General features: G+C 40.4%; 3 protein-coding genes across 4 annotated transcripts; 2 read left to right on the forward strand and 1 right to left on the reverse strand.

Moving 5' to 3' along the window:
- si:ch211-140l13.3 lies at positions 1-24,708 on the reverse strand. Of its 2 annotated transcripts, XM_020056299.2 has the most exons (19): positions 24,441-24,708; positions 15,091-15,305; positions 14,351-14,447; positions 12,825-13,016; positions 9,545-9,668; positions 9,357-9,456; positions 7,897-9,220; positions 7,644-7,761; positions 7,319-7,454; positions 5,366-5,581; positions 5,004-5,138; positions 3,880-3,940; positions 2,253-2,341; positions 2,036-2,143; positions 1,476-1,562; positions 1,194-1,331; positions 1,019-1,103; positions 781-901; positions 1-302 (listed from the first exon to the last, which is right to left on the reverse strand). In XM_020056299.2, the coding sequence occupies exons 2-19, from the start codon at positions 15,244-15,246 to the stop codon at positions 113-115; spliced, it is 3,477 nt and encodes a 1,158-aa protein (XP_019911858.2). In that variant the 5' UTR covers positions 15,247-15,305; positions 24,441-24,708; the 3' UTR covers positions 1-112. The 2 variants fall into 2 exon arrangements, with proteins under 2 accessions (XP_019911858.2, XP_019911859.2); XM_020056300.2 differs by lacking the exons at positions 14,351-14,447; positions 15,091-15,305; positions 24,441-24,708 and having other exon boundaries at positions 12,856-13,330.
- gpr31 (G protein-coupled receptor 31) lies at positions 10,937-12,913 on the forward strand. Its single transcript, XM_010868707.5, has one exon. It carries the CDS (start codon positions 11,295-11,297, stop codon positions 12,294-12,296), a length of 1,002 nt encoding a protein of 333 aa, XP_010867009.1. The 5' UTR covers positions 10,937-11,294; the 3' UTR covers positions 12,297-12,913.
- Positions 17,153-27,156, forward strand: plg (plasminogen). Its single transcript, XM_010868708.4, has 19 exons — positions 17,153-17,257; positions 18,012-18,147; positions 18,233-18,339; positions 19,980-20,094; positions 20,218-20,357; positions 20,812-20,932; positions 21,362-21,480; positions 21,655-21,817; positions 22,260-22,384; positions 22,793-22,952; positions 23,079-23,263; positions 23,436-23,584; positions 23,724-23,817; positions 24,234-24,348; positions 24,464-24,538; positions 24,743-24,883; positions 24,982-25,088; positions 25,177-25,322; positions 26,849-27,156. The coding sequence occupies exons 1-19, from the start codon at positions 17,209-17,211 to the stop codon at positions 27,011-27,013; spliced, it is 2,412 nt and encodes an 803-aa protein (XP_010867010.2). The 5' UTR covers positions 17,153-17,208; the 3' UTR covers positions 27,014-27,156.
- Positions 27,157-27,527: the final 371 nt, after the last annotated feature.

Genomic DNA, 27,527 nt, shown 5'->3' on the forward strand with positions numbered 1-27,527 from the left:
CTCACTTCTGTGAGATACTGTATATTCCACAGGAAAAGAGTACCAGATAAACATTATATAGAATTGATAATATGGCATAAAGGCTAGAAAAAAAAAAATCAACATATTTCCTTCATTTCTTGTCTATTATGATAGAGCCTTTCTCGTCCTTAATACGAACTCTTCCCGAGGGGAACTTAGTCTCTTGCCTTCCATTACAATACACTGTCTTTGTGGTCCCGTCAGGGTACTCCCTCCGCTTGTACTGAGATGTATGGATCTCTCTTTGGCCATTGTTGAATTCCACTGTTTTCACCCCAGTCCTACAGATTCAGCACACAAACCAACAGACACACATTTAGGATGATTCTTATGTACTGTGTAGATGTACTTGGCCTTGCACCATTGCAGCAAATGCCAACAGGTTCCTGGGAGTCAAAGGTCAAGACAAAGCCGTTCTGGTATATTACTGTCACGACTTGCCTAACCAGAAAGAATTCACCGGACTACGTGCCCTGAAGGAGGGTGCATTCTCCACTCCTAAAAATAACCCAACCCCAAAAGACCTTACTTACCCCTTAACCTCAATTCTAACACCGATTGTATCTTTTACTCAAAACCTGAAAATGCTTGTTTTACTATCCTTGTGCTGTGGAAGTCACACACAGAGACATACACACAGAAATTATACAAATGCTTTTCCCCTACAGTACCAGTCAAAGGTTTGGACACAGGTTAGTGTTTCCTAACTATTGACTGGTACCATACATAAAACAGACAGGCAAACCCTGTCAATCTTACTCTGAAAGCTTGACCACTGTTCCATCTGGGAAGATGCTCTCCTCTTTGCCATCAGGATAGATGTACTTTATTGTCTGATCTGGGAAAACAATCTCTCTTTTTCCACCAGGATGGTGTTTTTCTACAGCAAACAGGTTACATTGAAAATATACATCAGATTACAGCTTTCTCAAAGACCTATTAGATTAAAGCCTCTTTAAAGATCTACACAAAGTTACAGCCTCCTTAAAAATCATACCTATCTGCTTGTTTGGAAATTGCAGAACCTCCATACCAGTTGGGTATGTGGTGTGAGTGGTCTGTGCATCAGCGAAGTAGTATATCTATCAAACAGGGGAGTGATGAAAAATTAGAATTACGGAAATTGAAATCCATGTAAGTAAGGCATATTGTCAAGAAGACAGAGGACTCACCACTTTTCCATCCACCAGTATGTGCTTGACATCGCCATTGAAGAATGTGACTGTTACTGATTTCTGGTCAGCACTAATCTCTTTTCTAGTTCCGTTGCTGAATGTGATAATCCGACTGCCACTGGAAAGTTGTTCAGTCTGTGTATGGGAGCAATGTCATTGCATGTGAGCAAGTTATTAGCTTGTTGCACACTGGTAACTAAATGGTAGAAAAGGACATGTAGCGCTTCATACAAGGCTTCCTGCAGGACATGCAGTAGTAACATGGATATTTTTCCCTACCTTACAACCTGGATTGTTTGTTTGTTCCAACAAGTCATTGTTGATGTGGATGGAGTTGCCATTCATTGCTCCTGGATTCTGGTGGTCCTGATGGTGGTCTCAGGAAAGAGTCGGCATGAAGCCTATTTGTTAGTGTTGAGCCAGTAACTCAAAGGCTGCTGGTTTAAATCCTGAGCTAACAAGGTGAATAATCTTTTGTTCTGCCCTTAGGCAAGGCACATAACCCTAACTGCTTCCCGGTCGCTGTCAATATGGGTGATTGCCCGGCTTTGAGCCCACGGTCTGGAGAGTGGGGTATGGGAAATGCACATCCATATACTCATGTGTACAATACAGTACACCTTGTCCATGTGTGAATATGGACATTATATATCCCCATCTATGTATTAAAGTATCAAAATAAGGGACATTTTTGAACATTAACATATCCATCCAAAGTCATCTGCCTTCATGGAATAAAAATTAACAGTATTGTCTATTAACAGTTGAATTATACTTTACACATCAGTATGTATGCAAGGCTATAACAGGCCAGTTAAACTAAGGTTTTATGTCATTACCCTGTTTTCTGATTCAAAGGAGCAGATTGTCTGTTGGCCTTTGGGTGTAGCACTCCGGCTCTGTCGGTCTGTTACTTCTGTCTTGTTTTCCGCTGACCAAAACGAACGCTGAGGACAGCGAGAATAAGAGAGACAATTTTTAACATGTACCATTGTACTGTTACCGTACATCTCCTTTCTGAATAAAATATTATAGATATTATAGAACGATGAGTACCTGATCCCTAAAGTTTCGACACTGTTTTAAAGAGTGGTCACCTGGGTGACAAATGCCTTCAGAACTGCCTGAATGTGATGAGAAGTCCTCTATTGTGAATGAAATGCACATAATTACCAAATGAATTAATTGATACTTTGTATCAATAAGTACAGTATATGGCTATGCTCTCTCTCTCTCTCTCTCTCTCTCTCTCTCTGTATACATATATATATATATATACTCACCTAAAGGATTATTAGGAACACCATACTAACACTGTGTTTGACCCCCTTTCGCCTTCAGAACTGCCTTAATTCTATGTGGCATTGATTCAACAAGGTGCTGAAAGCATTCTTTAGAAATGTTGGCCCATATTGATAGGATAGCATCTTGCAGTTGATGGAGATTTGTGGGATGCACATCCAGGGCACGAAGCTCCCGTTCCACCACATCCCAAAGATGCTCTATTGGGTTGAGATCTGGTGACTGTGGGGGCCATTTCAGTACAGTGAACTCATTGTCATGTTCAAGAAACCAATTTGAAATGATTCGAGCTTTGTGACATGGTGCATTATCCTGCTGGAAGTAGCCATCAGAGGATGGGTACATGGTGGTCATAAAGGGATGGACATGGTCAGAAACAATGCTCAGGTAGGCCGTGGCATTTAAACAATGCCCAATTGGCACTAAGGGGCCTAAAGTGTGCCAAGAAAACATCCCCCACACCGTTACACCACCACCACCAGCCTGCACAGTGGTAACAAGGCATGATGGATCCATGTTCTCATTCTGTTCACGCCAAATTCTGACTCTACCATCTGAATGTCTCAACAGAAATCGAGACTCATCAGACCAGGCAACATTCTTCCAGTCTTCAACTGTCCAATTTTGGTGAGCTTGTGCAAATTGTAGCCTCTTTTTCCTATTTGTAGTGGAGATGAGTGGTACCCGGTGGGGTCTTCTGTTGTTGTAGCCCATCCGCCTCAAGGTTGTGTGTGTTGTGGCTTCACAAATGCTTTGCTGCATACCTCGGTTGTAACAAGTGGTTATTTCAGTCAAAGTTGCTCTTCTATCAGCTTGAATCAGTCGGCCCATTCTCCTCTGACCTCTAGCATCAACAAGGCATTTTCGCCCACAGGACTGCAGCATACTGGATGTTTTTCCCTTTTCACACCATTCTTTGTAAACCCTAGAAATGGTTGTGCGTGAAAATCCCAGTAACTGAGCAGATTGTGAAATACTAAGACCGGCCCGTCTGGCACCAACAACCATGCCACGCTCAAAATTGCTTAAATCACCTTTCTTTCCCATTCTGACATTCAGTTGGAGTTCAGGAGATTGTCTTGACCAGGACCACACCCCTAAATGCATTGAAGCAACTGCCATGTGATTGGTTGTTTAGATAATTGCATTAATGAGAAATTGAAAAGGTGTTCCTAATAATCCTTTAGGTGAGTGTATATATACACACATTGGCAAACCAAATATATAATTTTTCCCCAACTAATCCACCTTTTGATAAATTCCTTCAGATATTTTCGCATCAGATATTATTTGGTCCTTACATGATTTGTCAACTGAAAAACATCAGAATTGTTCTTTTTTTTTTAAATGCAGTCTAATAAGCACAGAACACAGTACTTACTTATGGAGGGAGGTACCTGATCTCTCGTACTTTTAGCCTTAGTGGGGTGGTCGTTATTTGGCTAAAAGAATCAAGTCAAATACATTTACTTTTACTGTATATAAACATTATGGTTTCCAGCAAGAGACATCTTAATTAGATGAAGTTACACAAAAAACATCCACTACTATACATTTTTAACAGGGGAAATTTGTCTACAGGACATTTCCATATGTTATACTGTACGTCCAGCTGGCTTTTGTGATGTGAAAGCTTCACGTGCAGTTTTAAAGACAACTTTTAGTCATCTTTAAATAAATGTCTATTATTGAACCTTGGTTTAAAAGTGTTCATACATTATAACAAAGGAAATGTATTGAAAAGAAAAATCAGGTTGTTACACTGAAGTTTCTGAGAATTGGCAATGAGTGTATATTCATTACACACTATAAATAATTAAACGTCCTGAGTCACAAATCGGATACGTCTCGTTGTAAATTGCTATAAATTATTAGTAGGGTGATTAAAGAACACTTCAGAACACATTTTATACTTGAATGACTTGATACTAATGAAATGTAGCCTAGCAAGTTAACTGCAGGCAGTCATAGAAGTCTATCTCAGACAAAACTTAAAATAAAAAATGACATAGACCTCTGAATAGACAATAGATGACAATAGAAATCTAATTGGATTATTAAAGTGGATTATTCAGTACAGCACACAACTCATTGTCCTTCAGATTTTTGTTGTTTTTTTTAAACAGAAAGTACTGTTTTGCTTGACTGTTTACTGGACTGGACTAAGATGCATGCTAAATGTGTGTAAATTGCTGGAAGCCTCTCAGTTCTGCACACATAGTAAACACATAGTACATATTATACTTGTATAAAGATCCTCTAAGGTTTATAACCACTTTTGTACATTGAATATATGTCAATTTTTCTGTGGAAAATAAATACAACTAAAACTAAAACAGGAAACCATGACTACAGCCACAAGGGGGGGCTGCTCCTTTCTTTTAAAAATATATTGTTGTATCTTAGTCCTGCTTTGTCGATGTATTCAGTTAATCAATAAACAGCCAAAAGCTAGAGCATCAAGGTTTTTATACAGACTGTTGCCATAGAAAATGATTACTGTACCAGTCCCTCAGACTTGGACGATGGAAAACTGACAACTGGTGTCCTTCTTGGGGCTGGATTTTCACTGATACTTGAATGTGAAGATCTTATCTCCCTCATTCTCTGACTGGTACCCCTGTGAATATCCCTTGACACCTGGGCACAGGGGTTACATGCTCTTATATAATAAGTGCTACTCACAACTAATTTACAATAACACATTAATTTTTTTAAATCATTAGAGAAATGTATTGGGACACACCGTCAAACGTATTGGGACAACACTGTCAAGTCTACTGACAATGTGAGAAAACGTTGACCTCATCAGTAGATAAGAAAAGTGTTACAAATCATTGGTTAGTAGTCAGGTGAAGTATCCTCACAGTGCTCCCGGTCCCTCTGTAAGATGCAGTGATTGTGTTAGGGCTCCTCCCTGCCACCAGGTGGCATGGTTCAGGTCCATTGAGCTTGTCAAGCAGCTGCATGTTCTCTCGGGTCAGAGCTTCCACCTGTTCCTGCAGACGCCAATGAGTCTTAGACCAGTGGCACTCCCTCTGGAAGAACTGCTCCTGAAGTGCTAGAATCTGCTGCCTGAGATCCTTCACACACAAACACCCACCCACACATAAATGCAAGGAATGCGCACACACGTACATGCACACACCAGCGTATACACATGCCCATGCAATCACATACACACACACACACAAACACACACGGACAGCAATGAACACATCTACACTCTTCAACTCTATCTAAAAGAGGACACCAATGTTGACTGCCCTTGAACAATCCGGCTTTTACCAATTCTAACCCTAAACTTGACCCTAAACCTAACCATAACCTTAATAACCTAAACATTCAGGCCTAAACTTATAACCCTGAACCCAACATTTAAGTCAACAAAATATCCTTTTCAAAATGGAAACATTGGTATTAGACACCTATTCTGATTAAACCACAGTTTGGGGAACAATGTTGACTGCCCTTGAACAATCCGGCTTTTACCAATTCTAACCCTAAACTTGACCCTAAACCTAACCATAACCTTAATAACCTAAACATTCAGGCCTAAACTTATAACCCTGAACCCAACATTTAAGTCAACAAAATATCCTTTTCAAAATGGAAACATTGGTATTAGACACCTATTCTGATTAAACCACAGTTTGGGGAACAATGTTGACTGCCCTTGAACAATCCGGCTTTTACCAATTCTAACCCTAAACTTGACCCTAAACCTAACCATAACCTTAATAACCTAAACATTCAGGCCTAAACTTATAACCCTGAACCCAACATTTAAGTCAACAAAATATCCTTTTCAAAATGGAAACATTGGTATTAGACACCTATTCTGATTAAACCACAGTTTGGGGAACTTTTTGTTGTATATAGTGAGACAAACACAACTAATGACACCCAGTGACCCAACCAACACAGTGCACATCTACTTTATCTCATGTCATGTGTTCACTGTCTGAGTTGGTGCAATGAGTGTTTGTTAACACCGCCTTCTACATGTCCGTTAGTCAGGTCAAAATAAAGAGATGTGACTCATTCCAGTCACCTATAACATAAACAGTTACAGTAAGGTCAAAATAAGTGGATGTGATTCACATAATTTCCCCAGAAAACTGCAGGAAATGTTTGCTCCACTGAAATGATGCACTCCTCTGTGAGGGTTAATGACACACGTACTGTAGACCTTAGTGAAGGGGACATTGCCATTATGACCTTATATGGGTGGTGACACACATAACCGGTTGTTTTATGCCTAAAGGCTTAACATTACAGTGTCTCAGTAAGGTGTTGTGCCACCACGTCTGCCAGAACAGCGTCAATGTGCCTTGGAATTAGATTCTCTGAGTCTCTGGAACTCGGCTGGAGGGAAGGAACAGCATTCCTCCGAAAGATATTCCCTCATTTGGTGTTATGAGGATGGTGGTGGAGAGCGCTGATTTTGGACCTCTGTCGAAAATCTCCCATAGGTGTTCAATTGTGTTGAGGTCTGGTGACTCAACACAAACCATTCAGTGACCCCATTCAGTGACCCCTCTTGCCCAGTGGATGGGGGCATTGGCATCCTGGAAGGGACCCGACAATGGTCTCAAAGTCCCTTAGATCCTTTCCTCTTGCCATCTTGATCCAAATCTGAGGTCACTTGGACCTGCTCAGTATAGACATGCTACTGAACGTGATAGGATGTCAATTGCTTTAGTGTATCATGCAGTACACCTGTATGGAAGTAGCTGCATTCTTTATATTTCCTCCACTCATTTATTCAGGTCTTTCCTTTAATTTGTCACCCATCTGTACGAGGGGCATCACTTTACCTGAGCCTCATCAATGTGTTGTTTATGAGGAACCAGCTGATTGTTCAACACCCGGCCTTTTGTGTGGATGAATGAAGATCCACCACCACTGTGCTGATCTTCTCTGTCATCACACACTATTTGGTCCATTCTTTTCCTGTGTAACAGACACTTTTTAGTGGACGAAGAAGACGGCTTGTTTTATTATATTGCAAATAAGGAAGTCCTCATACTATTCATAATCAGTGGTTTTCATGAGTGTGTAGTTTCTACGGGAAATGTCACCACAACGAGACATGGCCCAAACAGAAACCAACCACACTGTCACTGAATATGTATGTTTTACCTGAGTCGTTCCATCGCTGTTTCTGGTTCCCCTTTCATAATGTCCAGCAAATCAGGATTATTTTGTGTTTTCATTCCAAACAGACAAACTCTGTGTGGCTTTGATGAGGTTTGATTTGCTAAAGGGAGGCAAAAGTGACAGTGATCAGGATGTCATTTAGCAGACACTTATCCAAAGCGACCCACAGTAGTAAGTGTGTACAATTTCGAACTTGGGGACCGGCAGAGTCTAGCCAAAATATACAGAAACTCACCGCACGTGGACCTGTGGTGATGTCTGCTCTTCAGAGTGTCTTTAATTGTTGATGTTACTTTACGGGCCATGCTGGCTCTGAGCTCTGCAGAGGGACATTGTGACCTGCTGCCTGTTCCCCTGTTTTGGATCCCCAGTGAATGGTCTATCCATGTGCTTGTTTGCTCTGTACACTGAGGGTTTAGTGGACGTGGTCTTGTTTGATTCCAGTTCGTATGCCTGAGCTTGGTGTCACCGTTGCTGTTGGAGCCGGACGAATGGCGGTGGTGACTGGGCCGGCGGGGAGTGGCTGCGTGCATGGGATCGGTTCTGAAGGGCCGGCTCTCCCAAGCCTCGCTGGGCGCATGGCTTTTGTAGTCCCCATCAGACAGGTCCAGGTTCTGGTCTTTGTGTCCGAACAGAGGAGAGGGACGGGCGGGCTGCTGTCGGCACTGAGAGTTAGGGTGGTGGTCGTCCTCATCGCTGCTTGGGCTACTCAGAGACGGGAGCGACATCACATCCGCAGACCCGCTTTGAGATTTGGATGTGTTGGACTTGTGGAATGGACTGTCACTTTCCTCATCCATAGTCCTGGACATCTTATTGTCAGTGACTCTTACTATGTGGTCATTGACTGTCTTGAAGCCAATACTTAAGTCCTGAGCTTTGACAGTGGGTTGGCTCAAGTTCTTTAGCTGTGTAGGGGCACTGTCAAAAGGCTGCATTACCAAATGTGACTCCTTCAACTCACATTGTTTAAAGACAAGGTGCTTTATAGCAGGATACATTGGATTCTGTGTTGCCATTTCTTCACTTGGCCCCACATAAGTCACACATGGTTTTCTCACAAGCTGATTGGGTGATGTAACACCCAAGATATCTTGTCTCTCTTTAGAATCAGCCCTAGATGCAGTGTCATCAGTGGCCTTGCTTTGTTCAGTTTCTCTGGGCACTGATGCCCTTTCCTGTCTGACTAATTGATTAAGTCTGTTGTCTTTCTCTGTTGTGGCAGTTGGTGTTGTTTGTTCCCAGGACTCAGTCAGATCAGGGCTGATCCTCTGGGTGATCATTAAAGCCTTGGCCCTGGGTCCAGACCTGTCACAGAGCTGTAGCGACGGGGCTGATGAGCGCCTCTGCCGGCTGCCAGATGTCACCTTCCTGGGCTGCAGGCTTAGGGAGAGGGAGGTTCTTCTCTGGTTCTTCTGCTGTACTCTGTGCTTAGTCTTCTTTATTCTGGATACACCGTCCCCTTTCTTCAGGAAGCACCTCATCTCTGCCACCTTCCTGGCCTCCCTGCTATCCTTGAAGCTTTCAAGCTGCTTACATAGAGTGTTCATTTTGAACATCTTCAATGTAAAGTGTAAAGTACATGCACTGGTCAAAGCAATATGGAATTCCTCTACACTCAATTCAACTTTCTGACATTCAACTACAGTAGGTATGCTGTCTCAAAGACACCACAGATAAGTGTTCTGTCCATACCTGCTTACTGATTTGATTTACATCTGGATCCACATTCTGCTGTTCCTCCACAAATTCCTCATATGACTTCTCTCTTTCTTTGACCGCAGGCCTAATGGGTCTACAACAGGTAAAGCAATATCAACCACAATTGTTAGCTGACGGTAATAGGTGATGAATGCTGCTGAATGGAAATATCTCTACAGTACCTGTCCTCAGGGTCTCCAGGGGTGTGCATTTGTATCCGAAATGGACTGACAGGACAGGGATGTTTACCTCCTCTCTGCTCTTTATTCTCCTCTTTGATAGAAGAAAGTTTCATCAACTGTCCTCCTGTATTTGGAAGAATGTATGTAATTCACATCAATCATCACAATTTATATTCTGTTAGTATTTACTCTCGGTGAACTGTGTTATGTGTTAGGCATAACTCGACAAAATACATGTAACGGTGAAAAGAAGCAGAAATGAATCACAACCTTTTCCCTTAAAGGAAGAATTGTGTCAGTTATATTGGAGTAACCATGTTGTCACGAATGTGTCAGTTATATTGGAGTAACCATGTTGTCACGAATGTGTCAGTTATATTGGAGTAACCATGTTGTCACGAATGTGTCAGTTATATTGGAGTAACCATGTTGTCATGAATGTGTCAGTTATATTGGAGTAACCATGTTGTCATGAATGTGTCAGTTATATTGGAGTAACCATGTTGTCACGAATGTGTCAGTTATATTGGAGTAACCATGTTGTCACGAATGTGTCAGTTATATTGGAGTAACCATGTTGTCACGAATGTGTCAGTTATATTGGAGTAACCATGTTGTCATGAATGTGTCAGTTATATTGGAGTAACCATGTTGTCATGAATGTGTCAGTTATATTGGAGTAACCATGTTGTCACGAATGTGTCAGTTATATTGGAGTAACCATGTTGTCATGAATGTGTCAGTTATATTGGAGTAACCATGTTGTCATGAATGTGTCAGTTATATTGGAGTAACCATGTTGTCATGAATGTGTCAGTTATATTGGAGTAACCATGTTGTCATGAATGTGTCAGTTATATTGGAGTAACCATGTTGTCACAAATGTGATTGTGTAATTGTTAAGTCCATTAGAACAATCAGGGAACAGAAGTAAGACATACAGTCAAATTACATATAATATTAAAGTAATTATATTATTTACCCCTGCTGCAATGCAAACAAGTAGTCGTTCCACTGATTCCAGTAATTGACCATGGATTTTTCTAATTTACCATTTTCTTTCCTTTCCAGAGAAGTCGAAAAGGAAAGTTTTGAGTGAGGAAAAAAAGCGTTCAATTTGCAGTGGTCTCTTAATTTTAACCCTTCTGTTCCTCACTCAAAACCTTCCATTTAAACTTTTCTGGAAAGGAAGGAAAAAAATGCAGTGGTCTCTTAATTTCTTCCAGAGCTGTAGCTTGTAATACAGCATTGTACATTGAAAAACAGCATTGAAATAGTTAATGTCCTTAATACGGAACCCAGGAAGAGTGGCTGTTAGATTTGTCTGAACTGGCTACAAAAAGAAAAGGTTCACAGTATACAGACTGTAGAGAGTTCAAATTAATATCTGTAGATAACGGTGACTCATCATATAGGACAAATATGGGATTTTCTGTTGTGTGGGTGCAATGTTAACCAACGAATCCTGAAACCTTTCGTGAGAGCAGATCCTTATCTATACGGCCTGTGGTGACTCGCCTACTCAAGCATGGAAGGTGCCTCAGCAACAAGTCTGAACAATTCAATACCGAGCGCTGTGCTACTTGTTTGGTTGAATTAGTTCCAGACTGAAGTTGTCCTTCAGTGTAAAATCTGCACACGGGTTAGGAGTCAACTTCGCTTTCTTGAAACAGAATTACCCGGAGTTGAGTACTTTGGAGGACTATTTTCTTGCGGGATTTTTACAGAACTGGACTTTCTCTGACTAAAAATGAGACAGCTTTTGATGATGGATAATAACACGGAGGACGATGTGCTGAGTGATAACTGCACAGCAGTGAATCCAGCAGTGTATACAATGTACGCTTCTGTGATGATTATAGAATTCATTCTGGCTGTGCCGCTCAACCTTTCAGTACTTTATCTGTTCATCTTCAAGCTGCAGTTCTGGAAACCTAACTCCAACAACCTTTTCCTGTTCAACCTCGTCTTAGCTGACCTTCTTCTGCTAGTCTGTTTGCCAGTGAATGCCTACAATTACATCTGGGGAGAACGGTACAGCTCAGAGAAATTGGTCTGCAAAACAATGTTTTTCATGCTGTTTCTGAACCGAGGGGCCAGTATTGCCTTCTTGACCGTGATTGCGGTTGATCGCTACTTCAACGTGGTGCATCCTGGGAAAAAGAATGTTGTCATCAGAAGGTCCCCTCAAATCTCTGTCCTCATCTGGGTAGTTCTGCTCCCTCTGACCCTCCCCACCATGCTGAAAACTGACTGCTGCAATAGTCATGGAGACGCCACTGACATTTTGAGAGAGATTGTGTTTTTCACCCAGATTCTCATCCCTTTCTTTGTGCTGGTCTACTGCACGGTGCCCATTGTCAACAGACTTAAAAAGCAAACAATAGGGGACACAACCAAGCTGCGTCGAGCAGTGTTTCTGGTCACCTTGGTCATGTTGGTCTTCTCTTTCTGTTTCCTACCTTGTACCTTAGCAAGAATGGTTTTGCTGATTGTCAGAAAGTTGAATCAAGAGAATGCTAAAGATATATGGGTTCAGGTCTATGATGGTCTGATAGTTTTATCCTACATGGATTGTCTAATAGATCCATATGTGTACTGCTTGAGTAGCAGTAAGTTCAAAAGTCTCTACCTGTCAACGTTTTGTCCCTGTCTAGCTGGCACGGATGAAGAAACAACCGACAACACAAACTCGACAGACAACCCTGGAAATGCAAAACGCAAGAACAACCCAATGTATTATAGTAGGTAGGAAGCGGACATGAAAATTACTGATGTATTACTGCTTTTTATCATGATGAACGTGTTTTTCCAAACCGGACTGTGATTCAATGCCCTTTTTCTGTTGTCATCTGTGCTCTGGTTTATTTTGCCTGTGATGTCATGTTAAGCACACAATGAATCACAATGAGTTGCTACTAAATGTCTGGTTGGATTATTATATCATTCTAGAAACTTTCTGATTACTGTTGTTCCTACCACTCCTAGTACTCTTGCTGAGGCCAATAACGACAGTTTCCCAGTGTTTCATTCCAATTTTACAAACCTTCGATTATTATCATTTGATGATTATCACGGTGAACAAAATATTTCTTTGAGAGATTTTTTTGATCATACTACACATTGAAATAGTCTGAGTACTAGTCTCTTTTTGTGACATTCTACTTCTTGCCACTCCTAATTATTAACAAAGGAATTGCATGAAATGACAAGGAGTGGCAGGGAGTTAGCTAATGTGACACAAAAAACTAGTTACAACATGGTCAGCCATACTTCTTACCACTCAGAGAATGTGTTGGAACAGGACACACCTTGGGCTGCCAACCATCACCTGACGAAGGCGAAATGGGAATGTTTGTTTTCTGATTGGACCTCTGTGAGTTGTCAGAGAGAGCAGAGGAATCAACTCCAGAAACCAGAGTAGATTTCCGACCCTGCCACTGTGCAGTGACAGAGGGGGGTGACAGCAGTCCTGCTGAGGAGACACAAAGGGACTTCAGGTGGAGGATTAACAAGCATCCTTTTCAACAAGGCTGAAGAAAATAAAAGCACCTCTTGTTACAAGAAAGCAAGATCCAAAAGCTCTTCCTTGAGTCCACCTAGCAATTTGTATATATGTTTTTAGCATACAGTTTTAGATATGTGACGTCGCTCTGATTATTCCATACCAAAAAACTAGCATAGAGCATTTGTTTTGCTTTTCATTGTGGAAAGAAATATGGCTGCAGAGCATCAAACAAAAAAGTAAAACAAAATCTTTAATGGTTTCCATATTTGGTACTGGAAATTCAAGAATGATATGTAGCGATTAAATACTTAAATACAGATATTAAGTCTGGAATATCAATGTCAGCAGTCAACAATGTGCTTTTTAGTACTGTTTTGGCTGAAACGGAATTTACATTGATTGGAGAGTCTGCTGAATGACATTTTAATGTATACTATATCCATAGTATTTAATGGTTGTTCTACCTAGCTTCTTGAGATGTGTGATCTAACTGTAAGTCACTCTGGATAAATGATCCATAGAATGTCCATGTGTGTCAGCTAAATGACTGCAATGTAAACATGAGTGTGAAATCTCCCAAGAACCAATGCAAAGTCTATTTTGACACCCATGGATGACAAATGTGTTTTTTTGTGTGTGTTTTTTTACACTTTTACTCTCTTGCAGGAAGTCCACATTGTTGTACACTTGTCCAGCTAAAATTGCCCACATTACTTTGGGATCATTGCTGTTGCCATCTCAACTGCTTCAGCATGAACAATGATGGAAATAAGGGGCATGTCCTTATTAGCACCCATGGCTGTAAGTTCAGAAAAACCTGTTGGGCCAGAATAGAGCTGCTGCAACAAGAAGAAATTCCATGTGGTTTCCTAATTATACCAACAGATAACTTATTCATTTATTAAAAAGATCTTAAGCAGACAGTATCTTGGAATGGATTATTTCGACATTATCAAAATGGAAAGTCACCTTGGACAAAAGTAAATTTAGCTCTTAAGAAGAGCAATAGAGTTTGTGGGTTCAATTAATTGACTTAATAAGAGCTGACTTAAGAGTTTGTGGGTTCAATTAGTTGACTTAATAAGAGCTGACTTAAGAGTTTGTGGGCTCAATACAAGTTCAAAGAAAGTATCAAATTTACGTGCTCAACACTGTAAGTCAGATAACGTAAATGTAAAATCATACAGAAACAAATGACCTCAATTAGTTTGCTGCACTTTCTAAAAACATAATGATGTGCCTCTCCAATGAAGGGATTCGAACTAGCTATCTGATGGTGATGTTGAAGCGGTACCCACCGGGCCCCATTAGGGAGAGGAGTCTGCTTTGCTCCTGTACCACTCTGTGTAGCTGCACCAGCTGCTGTTGAGCTAACTGCTCCTGTTGCCCTGGGCCCTGCAGAGATACAGACAACATTCATCACAGCAGAGCCTGTGGACAGCTTCAGGAGACTGCCACCGATATGCCATACATGACACCACAGAAATACAAATTAAATACTTGATTATTGGTCACATGCACGAGATGGAGCTGGTTAAACGGCACTGTGAAAGGCTTACTGCCGAGGTCTCCTGAATAATGCAGTACAAACATCAATATTAGATGGTAAAAAAGCTAAATATAAGCAATAAGGCCCATAAGGAGGTATCCGTCACGCTTAAAAAACATGTTATGTGTGCCTCCGTCTTTGTCTTTGTAAGTCACATGAAAGTCTATGTAATCTGTCCATGAGAGGTTAATAATAAACTAAATAGAGCAGGACAGTAATTCATGAGAGGGCCAGTGTTTTTGAAAGCTACTGTACTGTAACATTTAAACACTGTTTAACAATGCTGCTTGAAGTACGGTAGAGTGCAGCAAGTCAGATTTGGAAATCATTCTGCACATAAATAGTTTGTCACAACTACATATCGGTATGTTACTGCCATTTACTAGTTAGCATGAGTGCATACATCAATACAATGAGCAACAAATGAGAGAAGCCTCTCAGTCGACACATCTTAAATAGCTACAACACTTGTTCAAAGATAGTACTGACCTGCTGGAGATCTCTCTGTAATATTAGTTGTGTAGTTTGTAGTGATGAGATAGTGTCTGGGGTATCCTCCTGGGGGTGTTCACGATGAACAGCATCAGGGTTTAGTGAATGGGATGGAGACCGGTGACTAATGCCAGAGATCCCCTGAATATCCATGTCATTTGGCTCCAGTTGGGGCACCTGGCCAAGGTCTGCCCCCTGATCAACCAATGCCCCTGTTGACCATGTTCCCAGACTGTTGTTGTCAATAGGTATTTCAGCTGACATAATTATGCAGAAAATCTTTATGAATACTACTGATTATTATCTTCAATAATGGCACGTTTTTAGTTTTTTTTTAATATTTATTGTTCCTGCAATTTGGAGAAAGAAATGTACAGAAAGGCATAATGATATACTGTATGTTTAACTTAAATAGCTCAAATGTAATGGTTTGCACAATATCCATTTTAATTACAGACTTTACATTTTATACCATGAAACAGAAAATAATATGATTTTAGTAAAAACCCACCTTTGTCTTCGTTTAAAATCCAATAAAAAAAAGAGAATCTTTCTAAAATGTTTGGCGTTTCAGGTGTCTGTAGTAAAGATGTACTGTACTTACTCTTTACAGAAAACACTTAGTTGTATCTGTCGCCAGTGGTTACAGTTAGGCGGCTACTGTGAACATGAACATTCAACGACAGAAAATGGACAAATTGTTTTGCACAGTCCCCCAATAACACAAACTATGCATAATTATTTTCAATTTAATATTCAATATTGTTATTGCCTGAGAAACTATGAAAAAATTTTACGCAATGTATAGACTACATTTTCTGGGTACATTTTGTGAATATATCGCGCTGTTAAGCGCCAAACAAGGAAACTTACGCGCCACTAAAACGAATGCATTTGAATGACAGCTTGTTTCTCTGCCCTTTTTAGGCGGGACCGAAACGGTTACCAGGGACGCCGCATTAAAAACTTTAAATCTATATTCCTCTATTATCTCAATCCCACACCCGTCCAAATTATGTGTATCCAATAAAGCTTAATCGGGGACCAAAGGTTTTTCAGAGAGTGCTGACCTAAAATGAATGAACTATTGTTTAATTTCCACAACGAAATAATGTTAATGTTGTCTATAAACCCACCCTAAGACAAACTCTGTCACTCATACGTATTATGAGGGATCAAATACATTAATGGTTGCAAAGATTAATACCAAGTAGGTCTTGTCTAGCCTAGCCTTAATGAACATTTGTGATTCCATTAACTGGCCTACCAGGTCAAGTGTATTGCAAAAGCAGGTTGTTTTATCAGAAAACCTCTTTCAACTAAAAAGTGTCCCACCTTGCAAACAAAGAGTTAATTTAGAAGATATAATATGCAACATAAAATTCCAGCCCATTGAAACAGACACGAAATGCACCCCTTCAAACAACCTGCTGCACGCCTGAAACACATTTTTATTGTGATGTATCTGAGACAGGGTGAGATCACTTTTAGACAAGGTAAGATCCCTTTTAAGTACAGTGTGGTTTTCTTAGCGTGGCAATTTGATTGGAATGATCATGTAGGTCTTGTTCCCCTAAAGGCTCTGTTTGCAAAAGAGGACATTGGTCTTTCAGATTATCATTAACCACCAGTATCGATTTTAGATAGAGCTACATCTCACAGATTGTTTGTCATCATAATGAAATGCTTTGAAATTCAAAACTTAAAGTATTTAAAAAATATACATATATATTTCATAAGCCTAAATCGTTTGTTTGACAATACATTTTTTCTCAAAACTTCTGCCTTTGCCTTTGATTTGTAGTTTTTTTTCTCGATGTAGCTGTCTATGCTTACATGACAAGACACAACCTTTGATTATAGTACAAATGCCTCATAATGCATAAAAAAACAATGATTTATGACCAATGTCACCATCAGGCAAGAGAGTTCATTTGCATTCTGATCAAGCCCACCAAAGCCTATTGACAAATACAGGCTGACCTCTGCCCCATGTCCTTGTTAGGCCAATGATTGACTGATGAGTGAAATCTATTTGTCTTACTGACATTATTTAAAAGACACAAAACATATTGTACTGGTGAGTTTGAATGTACTGCTTTATAGTGCAACATCATGGAACTGTACAAAGCTATTTTTCTTCTAGGCTTCTTTTTCTCTGGAGGTAAGATATAGCTGGCATCATTATGCAATGAAAGTTGGTTAACTAAAACTCTGTTGACTGTCTCTGTTTGCTTGTTTTTTGTGTGACCAGTACATTGGTTTATTGCATAATGCTTCAGGACAAAATGTAACACTGTCTCAACAATTATAAAACTTGTAAATGAAATGCCATGGAATTTAAGGTGAGGGTTTATTACATTGAATATGTATAGAATGAGTCCTGTGAGAAGATTCAACAATAATTATTGCAATCAACTATAGCACTACAAATTCCTCTTCTTACAGATGAAAATCATGTAAGATTAAAAGACAGAGGGAATGAGTTTCACAGGTCAATAATAGGAAAAGAGGTGACAAGACCTTTTTTTAATTTGGCCTAATCATTCAACAAAACCCATAAAAAAGCTATTTATGGATTATTATGTTTCTAGGCATGTTGCTACACTAATCACATATTAGCACACTGAGTTATAAAGTTGTTACATTGTCCTGTGTTACTTTGTGCCACTATCTCCCCTAATTTGTTTCATATGTAACCTACTATACAGTAGCTGATTAAACTCAACTACAAATTATGGTGGAGACAATAAGCCTTGGAAGACAGAAGGTCAGGTGTCACATAAAATTATGTTTTTATGAAGCACCCAAAGAATAGCCCATTTACGCAGGATGCTTTTGGATGCAAAAAATTCATAGTTTACTGCTGTGTTGTAAGCCAGTAGTACTCATAATTCTTTATCTGTGTGTCCATTTAGTCAGAGCTGGTGTCCTGGATGAGTATGGAAAAACAGAGGGCGCATGGATTCTCTCTTTGATGAAGAGGGTGCACTCTGCACGCACAGACATAGAATGTGCCATCAAGTGTAACTATGAAACTGCTTTTACATGCAGGTACATTGAAAATACACAATGATATCATTTGTGAGGGATGATTTATACACAATAATCCATTTTTATTCTGAATGTTATTTGATAGGTCGTTTATGTACATTGAAAAGGATCAAGAATGTATCACATTACCAGCAAACTCCAAAACAGAGACTGTTCTGAGAAGAACCAGCGCAGCCCTTTATGAAAGAAAAAGTAAGTCCTAATATTTTCAGATCTTTCCTATGAAGCTAAGCTCAGTTTTACATATCAATCACTCTTTGGCCTTGGTTGCCCTTAATTTGGCATTTATATTAAACTAACATAAGAACATTTTTAAAATAGACCAAAAAAAAGTTTTAAAATAGACTATGAATAATTTTACAATTTGATTTTGAATCCGTTTACACCCACATCATTAGAAAGCATTGCATGGGCCTAAGTAGGCTCTTGGAAGTAGAAAAATAAATAGACATTTAGGTTATTTCTATTGAATAAAGACAAACTTTTTACTTAGCATACAGTGATTACTTTACATAATACAATTATAAAGACTATATGGGGGCTTTAATATTTTAGTTTTTTTAGTTGGAGGTTTGGACTGTAGCAGTAAACAAAGAGGTGAGGCAGATTATCTAAACCAGAGGTTCCTAACCTTTTCCATTCCGGAGACCACCAAATCAATGTAAAAAACTGCTGACAACTACTATTTGTGTCTTGCATAGAACATAAACAATATTGATTCAAAGTATTTTGTTTATCAAAATGCACGAAATAACATAGCATCATTCTGAACAATGAAATTCTTGTGACATGGCCCATGACATCTACACAGTAAGCATTAAGAAATATATAAAGCCATAATATAGCCAAAATATACATAACCTTGTAAACAAGCAGCAATGCCAAAGAGTTTAAAATGGGGTATATGGTCAGATTTAGTTCTTCTTATTTTCTATATTCTACACATAGTGATTGGTCAAAATGATTTAAATCATTCCTATTAACTTTATTAATTGAAACTCTTCGTTTTTGTGGAAAAAGTAAATCCAACAAACAATGGCACCTGCTGTACACCCTAGTGGTGTCGTTTGGCCTGGGAAACTTTTATGAATAGCAAATTGACCCCCCCCCCCCCCCAAAAAAAAAATATTAATCTATAATTCCAATCACGCATTATGATAATGTTTGCGTATAGGCTGCCAGCATGCGCTTCAAAATGTTCTTCTAGCGTGTACATTCAGACCCCAAAGCTGAGCCCCGAATGTATTGTGATCCTAGCCATGCCTCTGGTACACCCGATAACCTCAGTACACACATTGAAAATCACTGATTTAAACAAATGAGTCCAATCTGTCCTTCATTGGGACCTATAACATCTTACAACATCTACCTAGGGAGGTCTTAGGCCCAGTTGAAATTAGACGACCCAATGTGCGCTCATAATATTTATAAATTGGGTCGCAAATATAACAAGGTCAAACATAATTTTCAGCTGGTACATAGACTTGGTCTGACATTAGTAGTCCTCGATGTGGTTGTAATAGCAGTGTCTGTTTTCTTCCTCCAAATAATGGCCCAACCTTTGGAGCAGTAAAAACAAAATATCACGACTCATAAAGTATCATGACTCATAAGAACTCTGTTTCCCTGTTCAGTGATCACAATTGGCACAGATTATATGTTTTGGAGTCAACTTATAATATCAATATGTGGTTCTGGCTGTGAGCAAAAATAAAATGCATCATTAGGCTTTCATCATTTGGCCAAAATGCATCATTTGGCCAATAAAATATAAATGATTACTAACCAACACACCTACTACTATTGAGATATGTTATTCTCCGTCCTTACAGAGTACTTGTTGGAGTGTGTGAATGGAATAGGTATGGACTACAGAGGAACCAAATCTAAAACTAAATCAGGGAAGAGTTGCCAAAACTGGGACTCTAGATTTCCACACAAGCCTAAGTATGCTCACCCACGCCATGTACAACATTTTTCAAATTCCAGTGGTCTTTTATTTATTGTTTTTGAGTACAACCGTGAGTAAACAGTACAGTTAGACTTTATTTTTGTGAATGTCTCCTACAGCATAACTCCGGCATCACACCCCAAAGCTGACCTGGAGTCCAACTTCTGCAGAAACCCTGATAAGGAAAGCAGTGGGCCCTGGTGCTACACCACAGACCCTGACACCAGATGGGAGTCGTGTGGCGTCCAGGACTGTAGTGGTAACCTCTACAGACCTTGTTGTCTCCTAATCTCTGGTGGCTGACTAAATAAACGCAGTAATAGGTCTGTCATGTTACAATGGATTACTGAGATAACAAGCAGCATTTGTAATCTCAGTTATCTCATCCTTTGGTTTTTTCCGGTGTTGGCATATTTTGAATTTTGAAAGAGGAGGGGACTTATGCCCTACGGTACATGTGTAGACTTGCAAAGTGGAAATCTCACCATATACAGAATACTTTAGTTCTGTATGAAGATTAGTGATGAACCCACTGCCATTTAAGCTTATAAAACCGCAGATATCAATTTGATCCAATAGGTATAAAATCCCATAAGCAACTAAAGACAATCTGTAAGTGAACAGGTGCCAAGCTCTTTAGATAACTTTCTTTCATCATACATTGTAAGTTTGTTGAGGCAGTTGGTTTACATTTTAAGTTTCCTTTAAAACAGAGGAATGTATACACTGCAGTGGCGAGAACTACAGGGGAAATATATCAACCACCGAGGGTGGTTTGAACTGTCAGCATTGGGATTCCCAGAAACCTCACAACCACGGCTATAGTCCCAGCGCGTAAGAGCCTTTGCTGTCTTTAGCGCTGTACTATCTTACAAATATGAATGGTTAAATAAAAATGACCAGAAAATCCTTCTCTTTTGTTTTCTCATCCTTTCTGTCTCTCTCTCTCTCGTTATGTCTCCCTTCCTGTCTCTTAATTCTTTATCCCTTCTTGTCTCTCTCTCAAATGTTTCTCCATTGTCTCTCTTTGTTTTGTCTCCCTTCCTGTCTTTCACATTTTGTCTCCCTTCCTGTCTCTCTCATTTTTTCTCTCTTCTTGTCCCTCTCTCGTTTTGTCTCCCTTCCCGTCTCCCTTTGTTTTGTCTCCCTTCCTGTCTCTCTCATTTTGTCTCCCTTCTTGTCTCTCAAATTCTTTCTCCCTTCTTGTCTCTCTAATTTTCTCTCCCTTCTTGTGTCTCGTTATGTGTCCCTCTGTCCATCCAGTCTTCCTGAGAAGTTCCTGGAGGAGAATTTCTGCAGGAACCCGGATGGGGATCCCAGACCGTGGTGTTTCACAACCAGCCCCTCCAAACGCTGGGACTTCTGCTCCATCCCTCGCTGCAGTGAGCTTTCACCCCTCTTTCCTCCACATCTCATCCCCTTCTGATCCAGCAGTCCCCCCGGGATCACTGTGCCCACCATTGTTCCTACAAGTGACCGTCATCTCATTCAAGTCTCTTGGTCTTTCCTCTAATTTGTCCCGTATGACTCCTCCCCTTCGCTCATTCTCCCCCCAGCCTCCGATCCTCCCAAGGTGGTGGAGGAGCTCGTCTGTGCTACAGGCGACGGTGGTGCATACAGGGGAACCATCTCCGTGACAACATCTGGGAAAACGTGTCAGGTCTGGGCAGCTCAGACGCCGCAAAAGCACAACAGAACGCCAGACAACTACCCATGCAAGTAAGGTGAACCCATCAGACTGGGCAACTTATTATTATTATTAACTGCTACTTAACTACTTATTTGGAGAGCTGATCCAGTCACATGGTCATCCATCGGTAACCTACCAGCTGAAAAATCCCACCTTGCAAACTGCTTACTAGTGTAGAAGATGAAATTAGAGAGACAGCTGATTGAGCTGGGCATTCCCCTCTGTGAAGGAATTGCTGCATAGATTGGGACTGGTAGTGATGTGTGAAGCAGGGTGAGGTCACTTTTAGACAACGTTGATCACTTTTTCAGATGGGGGATGGGGGAAGTTGGAGAAGCTTGGCAATTTGAAAGGGGGGATCACGTGACCAGAGCGTCTCTTTAAGCCAGAGCTAATCACTGTGTTTACAAGTGTTATTAATGTCTTATAGGCACAGTGATAGAACTGGCGTGTTGTTTGTGTTTCTGGCAGAGGACTCGAGAAGAACTACTGCAGGAACCCAGATAACGAGAGGATGCCCTGGTGCTACACCACAGACCCAGAGACACGCTGGGAGTACTGCAAGGTGCCCAGCTGTGGAGATGTTCCCGGACCAGGTCAATTTACACTGTCCGATGACGATGATGATGACAATGATGATTATGATGATAATGATGATGATTACAAATATTCTGCTGTTAATGATGATGATTATGATGATAATGATGATGATAATGATGACGACTATGGTGATAATGATAATGATGATGATTATGATGATGATTACAAATATTCTGCTGTTAATTATGTTGATTATGATGATAAGGGTGATAATGATGATGATAATGATGATGATTACGGTGATAATGGATTGCATTGGATTGATATAGAAGGTCCCAGGGGATAAAGTCGCTCCCTAGTAAATATATTGTGGAACTCCTTCTCCCCCACTATCAAAACGTACAACTGAAATCTTTCACCTACATTCCTGGTTACTTTGATTCTCTATACTTTTGGATCTGCAGCTGACGCAAATCCTGCTCCAGCTGAGGAAGACTGCTATGTGAGCAACGGGTCTGACTATCGTGGCATGGTGACAGAGACCATAAGTGGCAAGAAATGCCAGGCCTGGAGCTCAATGACACCTCACAGCCACAAGAAGACACCTCAGGCATTCCCTACAGCGTGAGGCATAGAGATATAGTCAACCTCCAACTCCATCCCTTTCTGTATTGTAATATCTCATTTGCGGTGTCTGAGGACATTTGATTTGAACGTTATTAGAAAATAAATTTGATAAATGTTTTCCAGCGACTTGAGAAGAAACCTGTGCAGGAACCCTGATGGTGACCGTGCTCCCTGGTGTTACACCACTGACCCCCAAGTCCGTTGGGAGTACTGCGCTGTGGACAAATGCCCAACAGCTTCCAACCCTACAACTAAGCCTAACCAGCCCGATCCAGCACCCACCCAGAAACCCTCAGACAGTGACATTGGTAATCCCTCCTTTACTCCATTCATTCATTTTCCCTAACCGCTCCCAAGTCATTACTGAAAATATGAATGTTTTGACAGTCAGTTTAACTGGAAATAGCCATAAAAAAGATTTAAAGAAATATGAATTCATCCAGCAATAGCAGATTCCTGATATGGGTTTGTGTTGACTAGATTGTAAGCTCGGAAATGGGGCAACATACAGGGGTCCCACTTCAATGACCATGACAGGGGTTACTTGCCAGCGATGGAGTGCCCAGAGCCCCCATGCGCACACCAGTTTCACCCCTGAATCCCACCCTGACAAAGGGCTGGATTCCAATGTGAGTTCAAGAAATCTCAGAAGAAATGTAAATTGGGGTCAGACAATACTGTGAAAGTGCTGCATACGACAGAGGAGGAGACATTTGGGAAGGTGTACTCAAATGTATTCAAAGCCCACTATGTATTTTTCACCACTAGAACTGCAGAAATCCCGACGGTGACGTCAATGGACCGTGGTGTTACACTACAGACAGGAACAAGAAGTGGGACTACTGCCAAATCCCAGATTGCGGTAGGTGGCGTTCTTTGACAGATGGTTTCAGTTTCATCAATAGGACACGAAGCTAAGGGCTGTTCTTACGTATGGTGTAATGCGGAGCGCCTGGCAACAGTCCATAGCCGTGCTGTGTTTGCCATGTACAACACACACCAATGACACCGAATTGCTTCATAAACTAAATACAAAGATAATTTGAAAAGTAAAAAAAAAAAAACTGTTTGATCCAAGACTGCAGCACACAGTCACAAATATCGTTGCTTTTGGCCAATCTGCGTTCAGGTTTCAAGACACCTGGTCATCATAATACAACTTTTGAAACAAATGTATATAACAATTGTGTTTTATCCAGATGTACACGGTTAATACTTTGCATTCAATCAATTCTACATTGTGGAACGTACTATTTAAAGTGTATTTTGGCTCTACAGCGGGCGTAAAATGTGGCCAGCCAGAAACAAAGCCCAAGAGGTGTTTCGGTCGCATTGTTGGAGGCTGCGTCTCTAAACCGTACTCATGGCCCTGGCAGATCAGCCTGAGAACCAAGTACGAAGAACATCCTTTCTGAATCTTATCAGTATATTCGTAATGCCGTACAATGACGAAGAAACCTCAGGTGAACGTCTCGGAGAACTCACTTGGACCCTTGTCTGTCTTGCAGCACGGGCATTCATTTCTGTGGAGGAACTCTGATTGCCCCTCAGTGGGTCCTCACCGCCGCCCACTGCCTGGAAAGGTGAGACGGCAGCCCTCATCCCATCCTGGATCAGCTCACTTATCCCCAGGCTTCTTCCTCGCCGACAGGAAGAGCTGCGTCACACACTGTGCGCATTGTGCTAACCCGCCTACACAGCTGAGACGCTGTGTTACCGTTTAGTTGTCTTTACTGGGACGACCGAAATTACATGCGAGCGTGTTTTTCTTTGTTTGTGTGTGTCAGATCGAAAAGACCATCTGCCTATAAGGTGTTGCTGGGAATCTACACTGAAAGGGGAAATGAGGCATCCAAACAGGAGCGTAATCTCGCTAAACTGATCGAGGCACCCGGCGGGAAAGACATTGCGCTACTGAAGCTTGAGACGTGAGGCCATTGCATGACACTAACTCAGTAGAATTTCAGTTTGTGGCACTTTTCGTGGTGTTTGTAGGCCGTAAAAGGACTTGTGTGATTGGTTGCAGCCCTGCGCTCATTAATGACAAGGTTTTACCAGCATGCTTACCTGAGAAGGATTACGTTGTACCCCCTGGAACAGAGTGCTATGTGACCGGATGGGGAGAGACACAAGGTAAAAACATTAAGCATGTCATACTCCATTCGTAGGTGCACACACACCAAAGGTATCCGGCATTAAACATTGACCTTCTTCCCTGTAGGAACCGGCGGAGATGGGGTTCTCAAGGAAACAGGCTTCCCTGTTATCGAAAATAAAGTGTGCAATCGTCCCGCATACCTGAACAACAGAGTCAGGGACTATGAGATGTGTGCCGGGAACATTGAAGGAGGAACAGACAGCTGCCAGGTACATGCTTACCTACGACTAGTAATGATTAACTGTCAGTGTGGTCGGTGGTGGTTTTCAAACTGCAGGCCCTGTTCAGTCTGCATCGCTGAAGCATCACACATTGCACAATAGAATATTACATATTTACTCTGAATGGACAGATTTAACACAGGAATTTGGCCTTCGAATTTAAAGTATGCAGCAACGATGGACATCAGTGATGGTAGTAGACGAGCCAAGATACACTGTGATCATTGGTTTAGTTATCTTTAGTTAAACAGAAGTTACAAACTTCAGATACATTAGCTACTGCTAGCTAAACACACTACCGTTCAAAGGTTTAGGGTCACTTAGAAATGTCCTGGTTTTCGAAAGAGAACATTTTTTGTCCATTAGAATAACGTCTAATTGGTCAGAAATACAGTGTAGACATTGTTAATGTTTAAATTGGAACACCTGGATGCTGGCCTTCTAGGCAGAGTTGCAAAGAAAAAACCGTATCTCAGACAGGCCAATAAAAACATGAGATTAAGATGGGCAAAAGAACACAGACACTGGACAGAGGAAGGACTCTTCCTACAAGGCCAGCCATTTTGAGCCTGTAATCGAACCCACAGTGCTGAAGATACTAAACTCAGTAACACACATATTAGTACCAATATCATTAAAAGATTAATATCAGATGTTTTTGCAAACAACAAATGCAGTAGCATTATAAGCTACTGGATATAGCATGTGTTACATACAGTCATAAATCTATATATGTGTACAGTATGCAGTCCATCTGGAAGAGAAGAGGCAGTGTGATCACACACTTCTAGATCCTTTGTTGGCCGTCATGCCAGCGTGCAAGAGATTTGACAGCTGTTGACTCTTCAGACAGTTTTCTTTACGTATGATTACCAAAATAATACATAGAATACGTAGTCCAAAGAGGGACAGTTTTATTGCTTATTTGATCACCAAAACAGTTTTCAGCAATGATAACATAATCGCAAAAGGGTCTTCGAATGATACCCTTTTAAAATTACAAACTTGGTTTAGCAAACACAAAGTGCCATTGGAACACAGGAGTGATGGTTGCTGATTATGGGTCTCTGTACGCCTGTGTAGATATTACATTGAAAATCTGCCATTTCCAGCTACAGTAGTCAGTTACAACATTAACAATATCTACACTGTATGTCTAGAGTGTTTACATCTGATCAATTTGGTGTTATTTTTCTTTTCTTTCGAAAATAAGGACATTTCTAAGTGACCCCAAACATTGGAACGTTAGTGTATGTCATTTAGGCCCCAAAAAATAAGCTCACATTTCTTCCATAGATTTTTTTTGCTACCAGGCGTTAAAGTTAGCAGAACTTTTTAATGGCTGATAAAACATTTTTTATGTAGCATGAATATTTTTCTCTTTGCACATTGACTTAAAGGTTGACGATTGATATTAAGTCAAATAGTATAAAATGCAATTATTCTCTGACTGCGTAGATGATGAATATAACATAGGTGATTATCATTTTAACACTGTTTTTCAACTCTTCCAGGGCGACAGTGGTGGCCCACTAGTGTGTCACACCCAGAACTCATTTGTCCTCCAGGGAGTGACATCCTGGGGTCTGGGCTGTGCCAACGCCATGAAGCCAGGGGTCTACGCAAGAGTATCACAATTTATAGATTGGATTGAGAATCAGATTAAGATTAATTCTTAAAAATCCTACAGTACCTCCATAATTTCCTCAAATTGAAAGGCTCATCCTTTCATTTAGAAAACAAAACAATTGAACAAATAAGCAATGGAGTTATACTGTGGAAAAATGATTTTCGAGAAGATGTTAAATATGTTGAAAAAGTATGACATTGTGTTATTTGTATCTTGGATGGGAAGCCTCTTTATTATTAAGTTCTGCTTGGTCTGTCCAGAAGAATAAATGTAATAATAATAATAATAATTTATTCAACTTCTTTAGTGCTTTTCTTTATAGAAAATAATCACAAAGCGCTTGACAAAGCAAAATAATATAAAACGAGAGGAATATGACAAAAGTGTTCAACAGGGGAGATAAATGTTTTCAACAAGGGAGACGAGCAGGTCCTCCAGAGGTATTAACATGACAATAACATTAAAATGACTATAACATTAACATGAATATAACATTAACATAACTATGGTATATTAACAGTTGACTAGAAATGACTAGAAATTGTTGCATTGCTGATAATGAT

Source organism: Esox lucius, chromosome 18, assembly GCF_011004845.1.
Source record: "Esox lucius isolate fEsoLuc1 chromosome 18, fEsoLuc1.pri, whole genome shotgun sequence".
NCBI lineage: Eukaryota > Metazoa > Chordata > Actinopteri > Esociformes > Esocidae > Esox > Esox lucius.